Genomic DNA, 16101 nt, shown 5'->3' with positions numbered 1-16101 from the left:
ACTATTGGCCACAATCAGTCAACATAACACTATTGGTGAAAAGTTACAGTGACTTCAACTAACTTTCTAAAAATGCTTCGTCCAGCTGCAAAGTTCCCTTATCTTTCTTCTCCTTGGTTACAGCCTTGGAGAGAGCTCCTTATCAGCTTCTTCTTGCTTCTCAGCTTCTCCTTGCTCCTTTAGCTAACAGGCCTGCTGTTAGCCCCTTCCACAGTGCAATACTGAATGTCAGAAGGTGCCAGTACTTTAGTTGGGAATTATTTTGTGTCTCAGTTCTTACCTATAAGATGTCAGATGTTTTGCACTTTCTTATCCAATGTAAAGCACACTGTGTTCAAATTTCTGAGGAAGTCCTAGAAAAATGTGGCCTAAAATATGTGATTGTAATCACATATCTCAGAAGAAGAGCAAGTGAAAGCTGAGGGAATTAGTGTTTATGTAAAGCACTGATATGGTTGTGTGAAAAAGCATTATTGTTCTTGGTAATGCACATACATTTCCAAATTGTAATTGAGCAGGAAAGCTCTTCACTATGATTGTCTGAGTATTGTCTGAGCTTGGGACACTCAGTAAAACTATTAACTGTCATGACAAACCAACTTCCTTTAAAAGTTTTCTTTCTTTTCTTTACATAAATTAAACTTTTATGAAAAGCCTAGTTTCATTTACAATGCCCAAATGTCCAAATCTTTCTCTTACTCTGTTTTTAATGTCACTTGTTCCTAAAAATTATGTTTTTGTGATGGTGGAGAGCAATGTTAGCAATGCTATCACATCACCAAATCTAAAATGCTGACCCACATGGTTTAGAGTCTCTGTGCTTCATTCAAAGAAAATGGTAGTGCTTCTTTCCATTTCAGCTTTTTTGGTAATACTGAACCCCAAATATCTTCCTCGTTATGCAGCATTTGATGCTTCAGCAATTTGATTTGATTGGTGTAAAGTTAAATGAAGCTTTGGCTGGGGGAGCCTGGAGCCTGTGGATTTCATTCCTGGCACCAGCTGAGTTTTTGGAGCTGAGGGACAGCCTTGTACAGCATGAACACAGCCCAGGACAATGAAATGATGTGGTGGAAAGCTGCAGGAGCTGACAAACCAGCATCCCAGCTGTGCCCTGAGCACTGCAGGCAGCAGTGGTGCTCTTATTAAATCAGTGAATTCTGTGTTTGTGATAAAACTGTGTGGCAGGATAAAATATACTAAAGGAAAAGCTTTGATTCGTCATGGGACACACTGCAGGCAGTGAGAAATAAAAAACATCTCACTTGTAAATTAAAGGTCACAAAAATGTTGTCCAAGCAATGGCTGCACAATTTGATGCTGCAGCACCTCAGAGTTTTGGATGCTTTAGGCCATCCACTGAATTTGTGCTAAAATAAATATTTGTTCTAAATTCTGACAAGAGACCACTAGAGCACACATTTAATCTCCTATTTATTGAGAGCCATATTCAGTTTCTGCATGTTTGCTGAATCCGTGTTGCAATAGGACACAAAATGAATGACACACACTGAGATGTCCAAGGCATAAAAGGCAAGTTTATTACCAGATCTTGATATTTATAGAATTCCAAAAGTGACCATGGATTGGAGGATGGAATTGCCACCTCTCCAACCACACTGGTCAAACCAACAGTCCATCAATTATCTCCTCCTCCAGAAAGGAATGCAAAACAATCCTTATTTACATGAAAAGTGCGTGAGAAACTCGCTTACAAAAATGTAAAAATCAGAAGGCTTAGAAGAACTTTAGAAGAACAGGGTGACAAATCTAGGCCTAAAGAACTGGAAAATAGAATACAGACTGTTCATAGTTGTAATAAGGCACAAGACTTCAATTAAATTAACTTAATTTTTTAATTTCTCTTTCCCAGCCAGAAGCTGCCTGTTCTGAGAAGAGCCTGCTCGGCCTGTCCAGAGCTGTGTAATATAATTGTATAAGAGAAGTATCTTCTATACAAATCCTTTTGTACTATTATATAGGAATGTCTACTTTTTCAGCAGTTCTGTGAATTGACCTAATAATGACTGTAGATTTGGATTGTATCAGTTTACTTTGGAATATATTTTAAGGACTAAACTTGATGCAGCAATGCTGGGGAGATGGCAGGGATGAAAATCAACAGGGACATAGCTCAGGCTGTATACATTTTCCAATAAAGATTAATTTCACTGTACCTGAATGCATTCTAACTTTTGTAATGAAAAAAATCCTGCAAAGAGTTCAGTTTGTTTACTTTGGAGAAAAAACCCCTTTACATTAATTTTCAGATGTTACTTTAATGTCTCTTTGGACAACAGTATCTGTATATTTGAATTAATTTTTCCTGTTATATCTATCATATGTTTTTCCTAAATAAAAGATAAAATTATCCACTTGATGGTTAGTGTGCATTAATGAGATAGACTGTGAAATTATCAATATTCCAGTGTGTGGATTAGGAACCAACTGAAATAAAACCCCATAATAGTTTTTTCTGTTAAAGTAGTGGGTCCATGTTATATCAGAGTATCACACAGTTTACATATGATGGGTTTGGTCTTACAGTCCTGCCATGGGCAGTAATTGTGTGGACTTGTGTGAGAGCTTTTCTGCTGAAGGCTGTGGGGGATGCTCTTCTGTTCATTTAGAATTAGCTATGGAAACATGCTACAGCCTGCTCTAAGCCCTATTATGTCAAAAATTCAGAATATTCTGTGAATAGAACAAATTAAGTCCTGTGTGGTCCTGGTTATCCACCACAGCATGTAAAAACATCTTTTTTTTTTTTTTTTCAAATTTAACAAGCCATAGGAGATATACAGTTCTGGCTATATGATAATCTCTAAAAATCCAGATTATTTGCAAAGGTTTCTCTTTTACTGGTGTGAATTTGAGATGATTGCATTATGCACAAATGGTAAGTGATGTTCCCTGATGAAGAAATAAAGACCTTTCTGATTTTTTCAAGACTGTCCATGCAATTATGTCTTTTACAGGAAATCAAGTAATTCTGTAGGCAGGTAGAACATGTTTGCAGCATGGTTGTGTCCTGCCAGCAGAGAATTAAAGTCCAGTCCTGCTGTTCAGACTGCAATCCAGCTCTGGGTGGGTGATGTGATTGGATATTCCAGGAAAATTCTGAAGCCTTAAATTCAGTTGAGTGCAGTCTCTGTTCCATGGGAGCAACCTGAAATTCAGCAGGTGAATCCAGAGCAGCACATTTCTGTCATTCTCGAGATAAGGGAGACCCTACAGGACATCTGCTTGTGTTTCACAACATGCAGATCTAGGTGCTCCCACTTGAATACTGGGACCTTGTGCTGGTGCTGTCAGCAGGGGCAGGGTTAGCTCCAGGCTGAGGCATTTTGGAAAAGCTCATCCTGGTCCTGCCTTCCTTCTCTCCAGATGGGAGCTGGTGGTGACTGGTGCCTTCCTGCCTCAGCAGACAGCATTCCCAGCCCCATGGAATGAGCCCACTGCTGTACCTTACCTGTTAACCCTGCCACGTGGGCACTGTCCACATTATAACCACCACCACATTTACCTGCTGCTCACTTTGTCACAGACACATTTTATGAAAAATCCTTTCCTTAGGATTTTTTCTCCTGAGAAGCTGAGAGGCCTCAGGAACAAAATGTAAACATTGATTATCTGCTGCTGTGGAATGCAACAGGTGCATCTGGGATTGGTCTCATGTGGTTGTTTGTAATTAATGGCCAATCACAGTCAGCTGGCTTGGACACAGAGCCCGAGCCACAAACCTTTGTTATCATTCTTTATTTTTCTGTTCTTAGCTAGCCTTCTGATGAAATCCTTTCTTCTATTCTTTTAGTATAGTTTTAATATAATATATATCATAAATAATAAATTAGCCTTCTGAAACATGGAGTCAGAACCTCATCTCTTCCCTCATCCTGGGACCCCTGTGAGCACCATCACACACTTGAACAGACCTGCTGAGCCAGTGAACCTCCAGCAGTAGTTCAGGACCAGGTTTCACACTTGCTTCTGGACATATTTAGAATGGGGAAATGACATAATGCAGCTTTCCCCAGGTTTTAGCTGGCTTGACTTCCCCTTCTGAAAAAGCAGGATGGTTCATCCCTTCTTTACTCACAGCCCTCTTTAGGAGGCACTTTCAGCACAGCCTGCCCAGCTGTCTGCTGCTGGTGGGGTTGTTAGTGCTCACTCAAAATGAGGGCAGTGTCACAGCAAAGGAACTGGGAAAATAAATAATTCCAGGGTATTGCCTTGTCAAGTGTGTAACAGCAGAGTGGCTCTACTGGAACTCTGTCTGCAGGAGCTGAAAGAAAAATGAAATGAAAGTGGTCGCAGAGGTTTTGCTGAAAGGACTGGAGTGGGCATTGGCCAGCAGCATGTCCATCTTCAGAGCCATCAGGAGTGGCCCTGCTGGACATCTGGCAGCTTTGAGCAGCTTCTCACAGAAGCCACCTCCAGAGCCCCCCTGCTACCAAAAACCAGACTGTGCAAAACCAAAAGAACTGGGCTTGTTCAGATGTAATGTTCCTCTTCTGAGAATTTTCTTCTAAAATCTTGCTTCTTGACATGTATTAGACATGTGAGACATCTGATGGAAGGCTCAGCAGTGTCTCGCAAAGAGTTACAGGTGGTGTTTCACTGTGAACCGATCCTTTACGGTCAGTGGCATCTAAAACCTCTCATTTCTCACTTCACAGGATGAGGAATGAGGAAACAGGAAGGAACATGTGAATTGAGTGGTTTCCAGAAATGTACTGTGTGTAATGCAGTTTTAAATTTAGTACAAACAATTGTAATTATGAAATTAGCTGTTACGACAAAGTTTATGGTGTTCTGCATGAGCAGCAGTTATCTGGTGACTAACAGAGCAGAATCCAAACAGCTCTGGATGGATGTGGTTGTGTAATAGGCAAGGGACTTCCCTTGCATATAGGAAAGTCCCCCTGTTAATAAGAAACCAAAAGTAAATGACCATTTAGTATTGCACAGCTGCAGGTGCCACACCCAAGTTCCAGGGGAGGGCTACAATTAGTATTTGATGTTTTTAATGTGGCCAGAACAAGCTTTTGTCTTTACAAGCTGACAAGGGCATTGGGGTGATGCTGTGGCAGGGCTTGGCGCTGCTGGTCAGTGGGGAGAGCCCCCGACAGCTCTGCTGTGGTTTGGGGCTGCTGCCTCTGCCTGAGGATCTCTGCTCCTGGCTGAGTGTGGGCTGGGTTTGCTCTAACACCCAGCTCGGGGTGTGAGCTGCCCTGCTGGGGACATTGGCACAGGTTTCCAGAGGGGATGGAGCTGAGGGTTCACAGCTGGCTGGAGCTGGGCTCCTCCAAGGGTCCTGTGGAGAGCAGGGCCTGCCTCTGTCAGGGACTCAGGTGCCCGCTGTAATTGAGGGTGGGGACAAAAGCACTCCTGGGTGCACCTTTGCTTGCAAGCAGTGTGGAGTTGATCCCTGCAGCTCTCACATCCCTTCAGGTCTTTCTGCTCAGGGCTGAGGATGGAGAAGGAGGAGGACATGAATGCAGCTGGTGCACTGGCATTTCAGAACAGGACACAGGGTCTGTCTCCAGCCCACTCTGGGTTTCCCGGTGCCTGGGTCCCCTCCCATTCAGCCCTGTGCCCAGGTAAGGTGGTGAGCAGGGCTGGGACTGACTCAGGTCCTTGGGGGCTCCTCAAGGGAACCTTTTGGTGGCAGATTTTGAAGAAGCTGCAAGTGACTGAAAGGGAATGGTGATGCAAGGGGAGGGTCTCTTGCACACCGAGCCCGTGGCTGCCCCACCTGCCATTCCCACACACACAGAGGACAGTACTGCCATTCCTGGGGCTCAGGGAGTGCATCACATGCTTCATTCAGCTGTTCCAGCTCTGATAGAGAGGGTGAAGGCACCTCTGGCTGTCCCTGACCCTCTGCTGCAGTACCCTGTGCCATCATGGGGCAGCATCAGCAGCCAGAGGAGTCCTTTGGACACCAGGGCAGCCAGCCTGGCCCTCACCCTTTGTTGCTGTCGAGAGCAGAGACCACAAGCAGTCTCAGTTGGCAACTCTTTATTATTGAACATGGCTGACTTTTATACACTTTCCATTTGTTTATGCTTCTTCTACCCTAACTATTGGCCACAATCAGTCAACATAACACTATTGGTGAAAAGTTACAGTGACTTCAACTAACTTTCTAAAAATGCTTCGTCCAGCTGCAAAGTTCCCTTATCTTTCTTCTCTCGGTCTCCTTGGTTACAGCCTTGCAGAGAGCTCCTTATCAGCTTCTTCTTGCTTCTCAGCTTCTCCTTGCTCCTTTAGCTAACAGGCCTGCTGTTAGCCCCTTCCACAACCCTTCGCTGCTTTCTGATTCCAGAGCTCCCTCCAGGTTGTCCCCGAGGCCTCCCAGCCCTGGAGCCTCTGCAGGGGCTGGGCTGGGAAGCGCCGCTCGGTACAAACCACAGCGAGTGCACAAGGACGGGTGCGATTGCAGCGGCAGTTCCGCTTCCCCAGGGCTGCAGCAGAGAGCCGAGCTGAGCCAGGGCACAGGGGAGGGGAGACAGAGCTGAGCCCGGGCAGAGGAGAAGGGAGAGCACCCATTCAGGCAGGAGCAGGGTCCGGAGCAGAGCCCTGCGGGCAGCAGCAGCAATGGGAGACGCCTTCATCCGGCACATCGAACTGCTGGGCTACGAGAAAAGGTTTTTCCCCAGCCAGCACTACGTGAGTACTCAGCAGCGTTCTGGCTTGTGAGGACTGAGGACTGGCCAGGGTTTTTACAAATTTTCTTAGGTAAATGGGACTGAGAGCCTAAATGCTTCCTTTTAAAGGGGTCATGGCTGATAACATGAGGTGCAGGCAGCCAGAGACTAAACTGTCCTGAACACACAAGATTCAGGCACCTCCTTTGCAAGACATTGGCTACTTTGCACTCTTGGAAAGGGCTTTTTCCTCTTTGTTTCTCACCCACCTGCATGTTTCTGTCCCTTCTCCATCCATTGCAACTCCCCTAGTGCCCAGTTTATTTGCTGGCAAGGCAGAGCTGTTTGCATTGGGGTGGTGGAAGGAAAACCAATTTTATCTGAAACTGGACCATCCCCAGGGCTCTCTGGGCACAGTGGGGAGTGGTGTCCCACTTGCCTGCAAAACTGCAGCCTCTGCTTTGCTCCTCAGGTCTACATGTTCCTGGTGAAGTGGAATGACCTCTCTGAAAAGGTCGTCTACCGCCGCTTCACTGAGATATACGAGTTCCACGTGAGTCCTCCCAGGACACATGGGCTTGGGGTGGGGAAAAAGGAGGGTGAATGCCATCTGAAACTGCCTCAAAGCAAACCTGGTTCAAAAGAGGCTCCTGGGTCCAGTTCTTGGATCTCTTTTGAAGGTGGGAGCCATTGGCTCTGTGTCCCTGGGCACAGAGTGCTGAGGTGTGGGACCCAGCCAAGACATGCTGGTGGCAGCAGGGTGAGGAAAGGAGCCAAGCTGGGGGCACGGGAGTGGGTGTCACAGCCTGTTCCCCTGGTGCCATCCTCACTGTTGTGCCTGGCTCTGCTCTGCAGAAAGCGCTGAAGGAGATGTTCCCCATTGAATCCGGGGACATCAACATAGAGAACCGGATCATCCCGCACTTGCCAGGTGAGGGGCGAGCACCGTGGCTGGGGGTGAATAAAAATTGCAGCTAGCTGGGAAATTCCCTGGTGGCTTGAGCTGTGCTGGCTGCCTCCCGGACAGGTGGGTGGTGCAGTATTTCCTGTACACCAGGCTTGAAAGCAAAACCCCAGAAAGATGTGAGCAGTGGCAGTGGTTCTTCCCAACACTCAGCAGCCCTGCAGACCCCATCCTTGCTCTCTAAGGCACCCCAGAAGCAGATCCAAAAGAATCAGCTGTGACCCCTGTGATTCCTGGCTGGTGCAAAGTGTCTGGCTTTGGGAAGGCTGGACTGAGTGGAGCTGAGCTGAGCTGAGCCCTCTTTTGGTGACACCATCACTGGTGTTGGCTTACTGCCCTTGTGGCAACACAGATACTTTGGAAGAGGAAGCAATGCAATATGTCTTTGATGACAGAGAATGAACTTCTGATCCCAACAGCTGATGTTTTGTCTCTAAGCAAGGTGCATGTCAGAAAACTTCCCCATTTTGTTTAATTTCCTGCTTTAAAGGAAGCAGAAGGGAGTCTGAAAAAGAGCTGCAGTTGTGGTCAGCGTCTCTGGAGGAGGAATAAGCCTGCACTCTGCAGCAGTGTGGGTGCCAGTCAGCTGGACTAACACCAACCACCATGCTGTGCCTCTTTCAACATGCTGCCCCCCACCATGCTGGGGCTGGTCAAAGCACCCTTATTCCATCTGGGGAACTGAGAGCACTGAGGACCAGACAGATGTCAGACTGCTGGGGGGCATGGGGTGCCACTGACCACACAAAGGCATCTCCCATCATGTGGTTCAGCACTGCTTGGGGTCAGGATTGCCAGCAGTATTTTACAGCTCTGGAGTCAAGAACACCATAAGCAGTGGGATGGGAGGATAAATATGTCTCCTCTGACTGCAGGCTGGTCCCCCGAGCCCCTCTTGGTGCCCTGGTGCATCTGCTGTATTTGTGGCCAGCCATTGGGCTTAGTCTGAACACACATGTAGGAGTTACCCTAAAAATGAAATAGGGTCAAACAAGATCACTGCTGGGCTTGCAAGAGCTCTGCCCCCACAAAGCTTCACCTTATTGGCACAATGCAGCCACGCAGCACCTTGGGGCCAGACCCACTTGTTTGCAGGGCAGAATTAATGATTCAGAGCAGTGTGCTTGGGAAAGTATTTAAAACAAAGTGTTCTGCCTGCTTTTTCTGAGCCCTTTTCCCTCTCCCCCAGCCCCAAAGTGGTTTGATGGGCAGCGCTCAACTCAGAACAGGCAGGGCACACTGGCTGAGTACTGCTACACGCTGGTGAACCTGCCCCACAAGATCTCCCGGTGCCTGCACGTGGTCAACTTCTTCAAAGTCCGTCATGATGACATGAACCCTGTCACAGACAGCCAGTGAGTCCTGCTGCCTGCTATTTTGAGGGAAATCCTGCATTCCTGGCCCTGGATGCTGGCAGGAGCCTGCAGGGAGGGTGCTGATGGATAGGGCTGGTTGGCATTGAGCTGCCTTTGCTCTGACCTGTCTAGGACCAAGAAGCCTGAGGTCTTCCTCCTGCCAAAGGATTCCAAGAAAAACCTTACAGGTAAGAGGGCTGCAAAGTGGCTGCCTCAACAGCAGTGAAGCCTGGGGAGAGAGTTCTCATTCCATGGCAGATTCCCTCACTAAGAACATGGTTGCTATACCAGACCTGCAGCTGCAGTGAAGCCAAATCCTTGGGGGGAGTAAGTTATTGTCCTGAAATCCAACTGATTTGGGGCTGAAAGAGGCTGGGAGGGCACTGTGGGCTGTCCTGGGGCTGCTTTTGGCCTGCCTGGAACAGGGCTGGGGGCTGGAGGAGGGAACATGTGTCACTTCTCTCACGCAGACATCACGGGCCCCATTGTCCTGCAAACGTACCGAGCCATTGCCGACTATGAGAAGAGCTCCACATCTGAGATGGCTCTCAAGGCTGGGGACATGGTGGATGTCGTGGAGAAGAGTGAGAATGGTATGTGTCCATCCCCCTAGAGAGCCCCTGAGGGCCAGCCCAGTCCCTGCCACAACTTCAGCAGGAATGAGTGCTGCCCTTGCATCCAAACACAGCGTGTGAGCCAGCTATGGCAGTGAGGGCTGAGCATGAGGGGCAGTTCTAGGAAACTGTGCAACACCCTGGCCATGCCTCAGCCTGTGAGGATTCCTGCCCACAGGAGCAGGATCAACTGGTCAAGTTCTCTGGTTGCACCATGTCACAGAGACTGGCCCCAGCACTGTCCTTTGGTCTGGGACACAGAGATGCCTGCACCTGCCCTGGCCAGTCCCCAAACACTCTCTGCTCTTGCCCATGGCTGCTTTCTCTGCAGGCTGGTGGTTTTGTCAGCTGAAGAATAAACGAGGCTGGGTACCTGCTGCCTATCTGGAGCCACTGGATGGTCCTGATGAGTCTGAAGAGCAGGAGCCTAACTATGCAGGTAAAATGTTGGTGTGACCAGTGTGTGTGTGTGTCAGAGCACAGCCTGCTGCAGCTCTCCACTGTGATGGCTCACTGCAAAGCTGGGCAATTCAGACTGAGCAGGATCACTGGGAATGGAGATGCTGCTGTGGGAAATGCCAGGAAGGATAAATCTCATGGCTTGGGGCCTCAGTGTCAACCTTGGGAGCTTCCCATGACCTGCAACTCAGCATTAGCTTTGTGTTTTGGCTGATCTTTACCCAGTGGCCATGATGAGCTGGCTGAGGTGCTGGGTTAGTAGAACAGCATGGTGCAGCAACCAAATCAGACACAGGCATTCACAGTGCTTCACCTCTGAGCTGTCCTTATCAGGGCCTGGCCCTGCTCCCTGTCCCCTCACTGCCCTGCCATGACAGCAGGGTTTATCACGTGGAGCAGGGGAAGGATCCTGCAGACTTGTGCCAATTGCTCAACAGGCTTCAGCTTTGGGGGTTTCACAACACTGGAAAAGGCTCTATTAGCACAACACTTCCTTCTGCCTTATTTCACCACCTGAATTCTGAGCACACTTTTGAGCAGAGATAGGATTGCTTCCTCTGCTTCCACCCAAAAGTTTTTTTATGGAGAGATGGTGGAGGGGCTGGGATGAGCCATGGGCAATGACAAGACTGGGGGAAGTCTGAATCCAAACCTCAAGCACTCTGAGTCTTGCCTAAAATTAGGGTGCCTCCTTATGCTCTGGTGCCCCCTCAGTGGCTGGGGAGGTTCAGCCCCATCCCTGAGGTGTCAGCACAGGATCCACCATCCCCATTTCATGTGTAGGTGAAGCGTATGTGGTCCAGAAAAGCTACACTGCTGTGGAGGAGGATGAGCTGACCCTCAAGGAGGGTGACACCATTGAAGTCATCCACAAGCTCCTGGATGGCTGGTGGGTCATCAGGTGAGAGATGCCATGAAGAGCTCAGGTGAGGAGCACTCAGGGAGAGGGAAGGGACATCCATGGTGCTCCCCATCAGGGCTCTGAAAGCCTTGGTGTCCTTGGTGCCACTGCCCAGCACTTCCTTTGGCAGGGCTGCTCCTCAGAGTCTGTTCTTTGCCAAATCTTAAACATTTCAGCTGGAAATTCCTCTCCTGAGGGCTTCAGAAATATCCAATAAGGTGGCAGATGGGAAAAAAACATGTATCTGTTATTTTGCCTCTAATTGTTCTGGTTCATTTTGCTTTGCAAAACCTCAACTTTCACTCTAGCTGCAAGGAACATTTGAGGTAACGTGGCACCAGCAAGGGACAGGCATGAACCACGACTCATGGAATGTCCTGAGTGGGAAGAGTTCAAGGCCAGGCTGGATGGAGCTTGGAAAAACCTATTCTAGGGGAAGGTCCCTGCCTGTGGAAGGGGGTTGGAATGAGGTCCTTTAAGGTCCCCTCTAACCAAACCATGCTGGGACTCTGTGACCACCCATAAGAATGATCCAATCTCTCTCCTGGACTGAGGAGGTGGTTGAGAGCCACGACTGCCAGTGATGTTGCTTTGTGTTGCAGGAAGGATGAAACCACAGGTTATTACCCCTCCATGTACCTGCAGAAAGCTGGGGAGGTGAACACCTCTATGAAGAGTGAGCTGAGGAACCGGGGTGCTCCTCCACGGAGGTAGGAGAAGCTCTGCATAGAGGGCATAAGAACATTCCCTCTTCCTTGAGGGAGATGAAATTAAACGAGACAGGTGTTGTGGTGTCACCTGCTTGCCTGTCTGTGAGGAACTGCCTGGAGAAATGTGAGCAGGGCACGGACAGAGCAGGGCTGTCCTCCCACCAGCTCTGCTCCCCAACTACCACAGGCATTGCTGATGCAGGGCTCCAGGATCCTTGCTCCAACAGGTGAAATGTTGGGACAAGGAGGACAAGGATATGTAACAAGGAGAAATATACCCATCAGGTGTATTTCTCCTTGTCCTTCTGCAAAGGTTCTTTTCTGGGCTAATCTTGTTTAAGTTTTAAATTGGCCATTTTCTTACTTCCTAAGTGTGTGCACTGAATCTTTCAGAGGCAAGGAGAGATTGGACTAAATTGGGCTGCCAAGTGGCCTAATCTAATGGGAGGATTTGAGCTAATGCAAGGGGTTTTGTTTTGATTAAAAAGATAAAAAGCACAAATAACTCATGAATTCCAGTGCAAAGAGAATGGCTAAAAAGGGCAGAATTTGCTACTATCTCTTTTCTCTGCAAGATGACATGTCAGGCCTGCTATGAAATCTCTCCAAACCCAGTTTTACTGGAGCATGGATTGAGTGTGAGACAGTGTAAAATGGTCCAGATCCACCTGTTTGGCCACAGAGTTGTTTGCTGGTAGCCTTGGGGGGGATGAGGTGGCCTGTTCCAAGGACAGTGGCTTGTCCCCCTGCCATTGTGACCGCTGCCTCCGTGGCACTGGCAGCCAGGCCAAGCCTGTTGTGAGTGTGGTGACCTGTTAAGGGCAAGAGCTTTGCTATGACATGGGGGATGTGCTCACACCAGCAAGGGGCTGAGGGCAGAGAGACACATTTCTTTGAGAAGAGCAGGAGGATGATGCCATGGGGTGGGCATCAGGAGCCACCTCACTCCTGCCATGGTACTGGAGACAGCAGGGCCCCTGTCTGCCTGCCCAGGGACAGTCCCCAGTGCTGGGGTTTCCCCTGCAGCAGCCTCAGGCTGCTCAGCCTTTCACTTCTCTCAGGAGCTTCTCTCCTGTGGGTTGAACACTGCACGTCTGGGTGCACACTGACACATGCCCCATTCTCCATTCCCCTGTATCTCACCCTTGAGCCTCGAGGAGCCATGCCAAGCCCCACACCAGGGACCTGAATTTTGTGCCCAGGATAGGTCCTGTATGTTCATTCTTCCAAGAGCTATAGATCACTTCTGGGGCATTCCTGGATAACCCTCATGCCCATCTCATCCTTCCAGCCATATCTTCCTCACCAATCACTATCATTACTTTCCAGACTTGTGCTCAGGGTTCACCCTTCAGTGTTTGCTTGCAGAGCACCATCCAGCTGCCTCAGCACACATCATGGATTGTGGCTCACTGATGGCTGCCCCCAACGGCTGGCATCCACCAGGCAGAACCCAAAAGCAGAAACTGTGGTTTGGGTGAAGCACAGGAGGAAGTGTGGGGAAAGGAGATGTGTGGTATGACAGCTGCTAGCATGAAAACTGAAAGTTTTGTTTCTCACTCTTTGCAGATCCACCATCCGAAATGTGAAGAGCATCCACAAGCAGGGCCGGAAGCAAATCAGCCAGGAGACCTACAGGAGGAACAGCAAGAAGTACATCCAGAACCAGAGGAAACTGCGTGGAAATTCCCAGAGCAAGGCCAATGTCATCAGTAAGCCTCAATGGAACTGGAATCCTGCAGCATGACCCGTGCCCCCCACCAGGGCTGGCAGCTGCAGCAGGATGGCACACTGAGGTCACACCATGCCCATGGGGAATGGCTGTGCAGGGAGGTGTTTCTTTCAAGGGGTTTTCTTACCCCTGGCTATAGGTCAGGCAGAGCAGGATATGGTCCTGGAAGGAGGTCAGCCCACATTTGGGATCAGTGCTTTCCTTGATGCACCCAACCTCTCCCATGCTGCCATTACCACTGCAATTGCCATGTTAGCTGTCAGCAGAGCCCCCACAAGGAAGTGTTACATGAAGAATCATAGAATTATAGAATTTGGTTTTGGTAGGAAGGGACCTTAAAGACCAGTTCATTCAAAGCTTCCACTTGATCAGGTTGCTCCCAGCCTGATCAGGTTGCTCCAAGCCTCATCCAACCTAGCCTTGGACACTTCCAGGCACAGGGCAGGCACAGTTGCTTTGGGCAACCTGTGCCTCATTACCTTCCCAGAAAAGAATTTTTTCCTAATATTTAATCTAACCCTGGCCTCTGACAGTGTGAAGCCACTTCCCCTTGTCCTACCAGTTCAGGCCCTTGTAAAGAGCATCTCTTTATGAAGGAGAGAGGCAGTCATTGAGGCATACCCTTTAGATCTGCTAGTCCCCATGCAGTATCTGTGACCTTCCCAGAGCTAAAGATGGGCAGACCTCATGCAGACCTAAAGACAGGCTTTCCCTGAGCACAGCTCCCAGCTGGGCACTGGTGGGCACCTCCTGACACCATGACCTGCAGGAAGACCCATACATGCAGCAGGGACAGGAGGAGAGGCAGGAGCTTTGGTGGCAGTGATGCAGGAAGCTGCTGATTGTTCGTGAGGGTGATGTTTGGTGCAGAGTTCTGACCCATCTGTACATCTTTTTTACTTGCAGTTGAGAAAAATGAGCCAGAGGACAACAAGCCCAAGGCTCAACCAGCTGTCCCTCCCCGTCCCAGCAAGGACCTCATCCTGAACCGCTGCACTGAGAGCACATGGAGGAAGATCCTGTGAGCCCCCACACCAGCCACCCACAGCTTCATCTCCTGCAGCTCCTGTGCAGCTGGGGCTCGGAGCTGGAGCAGGGATCCAGTGATTCTGGCAGCCACCTCAGGCCAGGGAGGCTGTGGCCATGTCGGCCCAGCCCAGTGCCCGTCCTCATCCTCCACCTCAGCCAGCCCACAGTGTGCTGATAGCACTTTGAGGAGGGACCAGCCCTGCCCTACCAGCTCCTTGCAAGCACCAAGGCCTCATCTCTACATGCCTTTCTATTCCCTCTTCGTATTTTGAATTATTTTTGTGGCTTTCATCAATAAAGGAGAGACACTTGATAGACCCTGAGGAGCAGTGTGGGCATGGTGGCAGGAAAGGTGTTATAAGTAAGAAGCTTGACTAGGCCAATATTCAAGCAGCAATCAATTTATTAATTAATATGGTCAAGTATGAGCAATACAGCGCTGGGGAAGTTTTCTCTCCAACTGCAATACAGCAGTGGGGGAAGTTTTCCCTCCAACTGCACACCGATAGTTGAGGGTTATAGGTATTTATAGGGGTACTCATCAGCTTTCTCAGCAGTTTCTATTCCAATTTTTACTCATCAGCAGTTTCGATTCCCAATTTTTACATCACAATTCTATATCTATTGTGATTTAGTTTTTCTCAGGATGTTTCCCAAAAGGAGTATCCCCAGATGGTGATGGTCCAGTTTCCAAACGAAGAAAGACGAATCCCATCTGGTGAAGTCCAGCTCCCCAAATGTGGGTCCAACTTTTAATTGCAAGGACTACAAATTTCATAACAGTGATGTCCAGCTTGGTTGAAACTATAAATCCTTGAGCTGATGTTCATCTTCCTTTCTCAAGCTGTTTTTCTCTGTTTTGTTAGAGCCTGAGATAAGCATGTTTCCTTTATATATATTCCAAAGCTATGGTTTCAAGGATACAAGCAATATTCTAAAATTACACTTCAAAAAGTTATTATTGCAAAACTCTTCAAGGCTTAACTACAAGCAAAGAGCAACATCCTTAATGCTTTAATTCAAATGCTTCTGAATCAGCTAAGGTTAATTGTGAACAAAAGATAGGTTCAAAGGCCTTCTTCCATGCTTTACTTTCTTCAGTTATTATTAGAATTCATCTTTATAACTGTCCCATGGTCAGTCTCCACACATATTACAATCACAAATACACACATTGGCTGTATGTACCTGACACCAAACACAGCTCTGTATTTCACAGTCCAGGTGGAGATTGGGCAAGGCACTCTTGCAAGAGATGAGTGCAGTGAGGAAATTTATCTGGGGGGATGGAAGGACAGCAGCTTCCTCCTGGAAAGGAGGACAGTGAAGGCTCAGTGCTGAGACAGGGCTGCCTCACACGGAGTTTCATTTTGAGTTTGGTTACTGCCCCAGCCAACGCTGCCATTGCTGTGCCAGCCAGGGCTGCCTTTATTTGGGATGGCGCTGGGTCGACCTGTAGGTTTGTGCCTGGGTGTTTTAGTTTTGGTTGTCTGGGGCTGGGTCTAAGCCCACACTGGGCTCTGGGGATGTGTCTATGTGAAAAATGCATGTATTTTATGATTGGCTTTTCGCAAATATTAAAATGAATATTATATGTGTTGTGTTAGAAAGTGATGTTGTATTAATTCTCTCAGGTACTGTGTTAAATATAGTTTTAGGTTATAGAAATTGCTAAAATAGAAAC

At 48.3% G+C, this 16101-nt stretch overlaps 2 protein-coding genes across 9 annotated transcripts in view; both read left to right on the top strand.

Annotated features, from left to right (window-relative positions):
• The window catches only part of GTF2I (general transcription factor IIi), a 72190-nt gene extending 69247 nt beyond the window's left edge, over positions 1–2943 (top strand). For all 8 annotated transcript variants that reach the window (XM_063174159.1, XM_063174158.1, XM_063174155.1 and 5 more), the window contains one exon: positions 1874–2943. The gene's annotated coding sequence lies outside the window, so the exon portion shown is untranslated. The remainder of the gene's footprint in view (positions 1–1873) is intronic.
• A 3272-nt stretch (positions 2944–6215) lies between these two features.
• Positions 6216–16027, top strand: NCF1 (neutrophil cytosolic factor 1). Its single transcript, XM_063173928.1, has 11 exons — positions 6216–6675; positions 7126–7206; positions 7509–7584; positions 8807–8972; positions 9105–9160; positions 9443–9565; positions 9918–10025; positions 10829–10946; positions 11549–11656; positions 13226–13368; positions 14295–16027. Exons 1-11 carry the CDS (start codon positions 6604–6606, stop codon positions 14411–14413), a joined length of 1170 nt encoding a protein of 389 aa, XP_063029998.1. The 5' UTR covers positions 6216–6603; the 3' UTR covers positions 14414–16027.
• Positions 16028–16101: the final 74 nt, after the last annotated feature.

The sequence above is a fragment of the Melospiza melodia genome, chromosome 21 (assembly GCF_035770615.1).
Source record: "Melospiza melodia melodia isolate bMelMel2 chromosome 21, bMelMel2.pri, whole genome shotgun sequence".
NCBI classification, from domain to species: domain Eukaryota; kingdom Metazoa; phylum Chordata; class Aves; order Passeriformes; family Passerellidae; genus Melospiza; species Melospiza melodia.
Note: the sequence above shows the minus strand (reverse complement) of the source record. Positions and strands in the feature narration are given on the sequence as shown.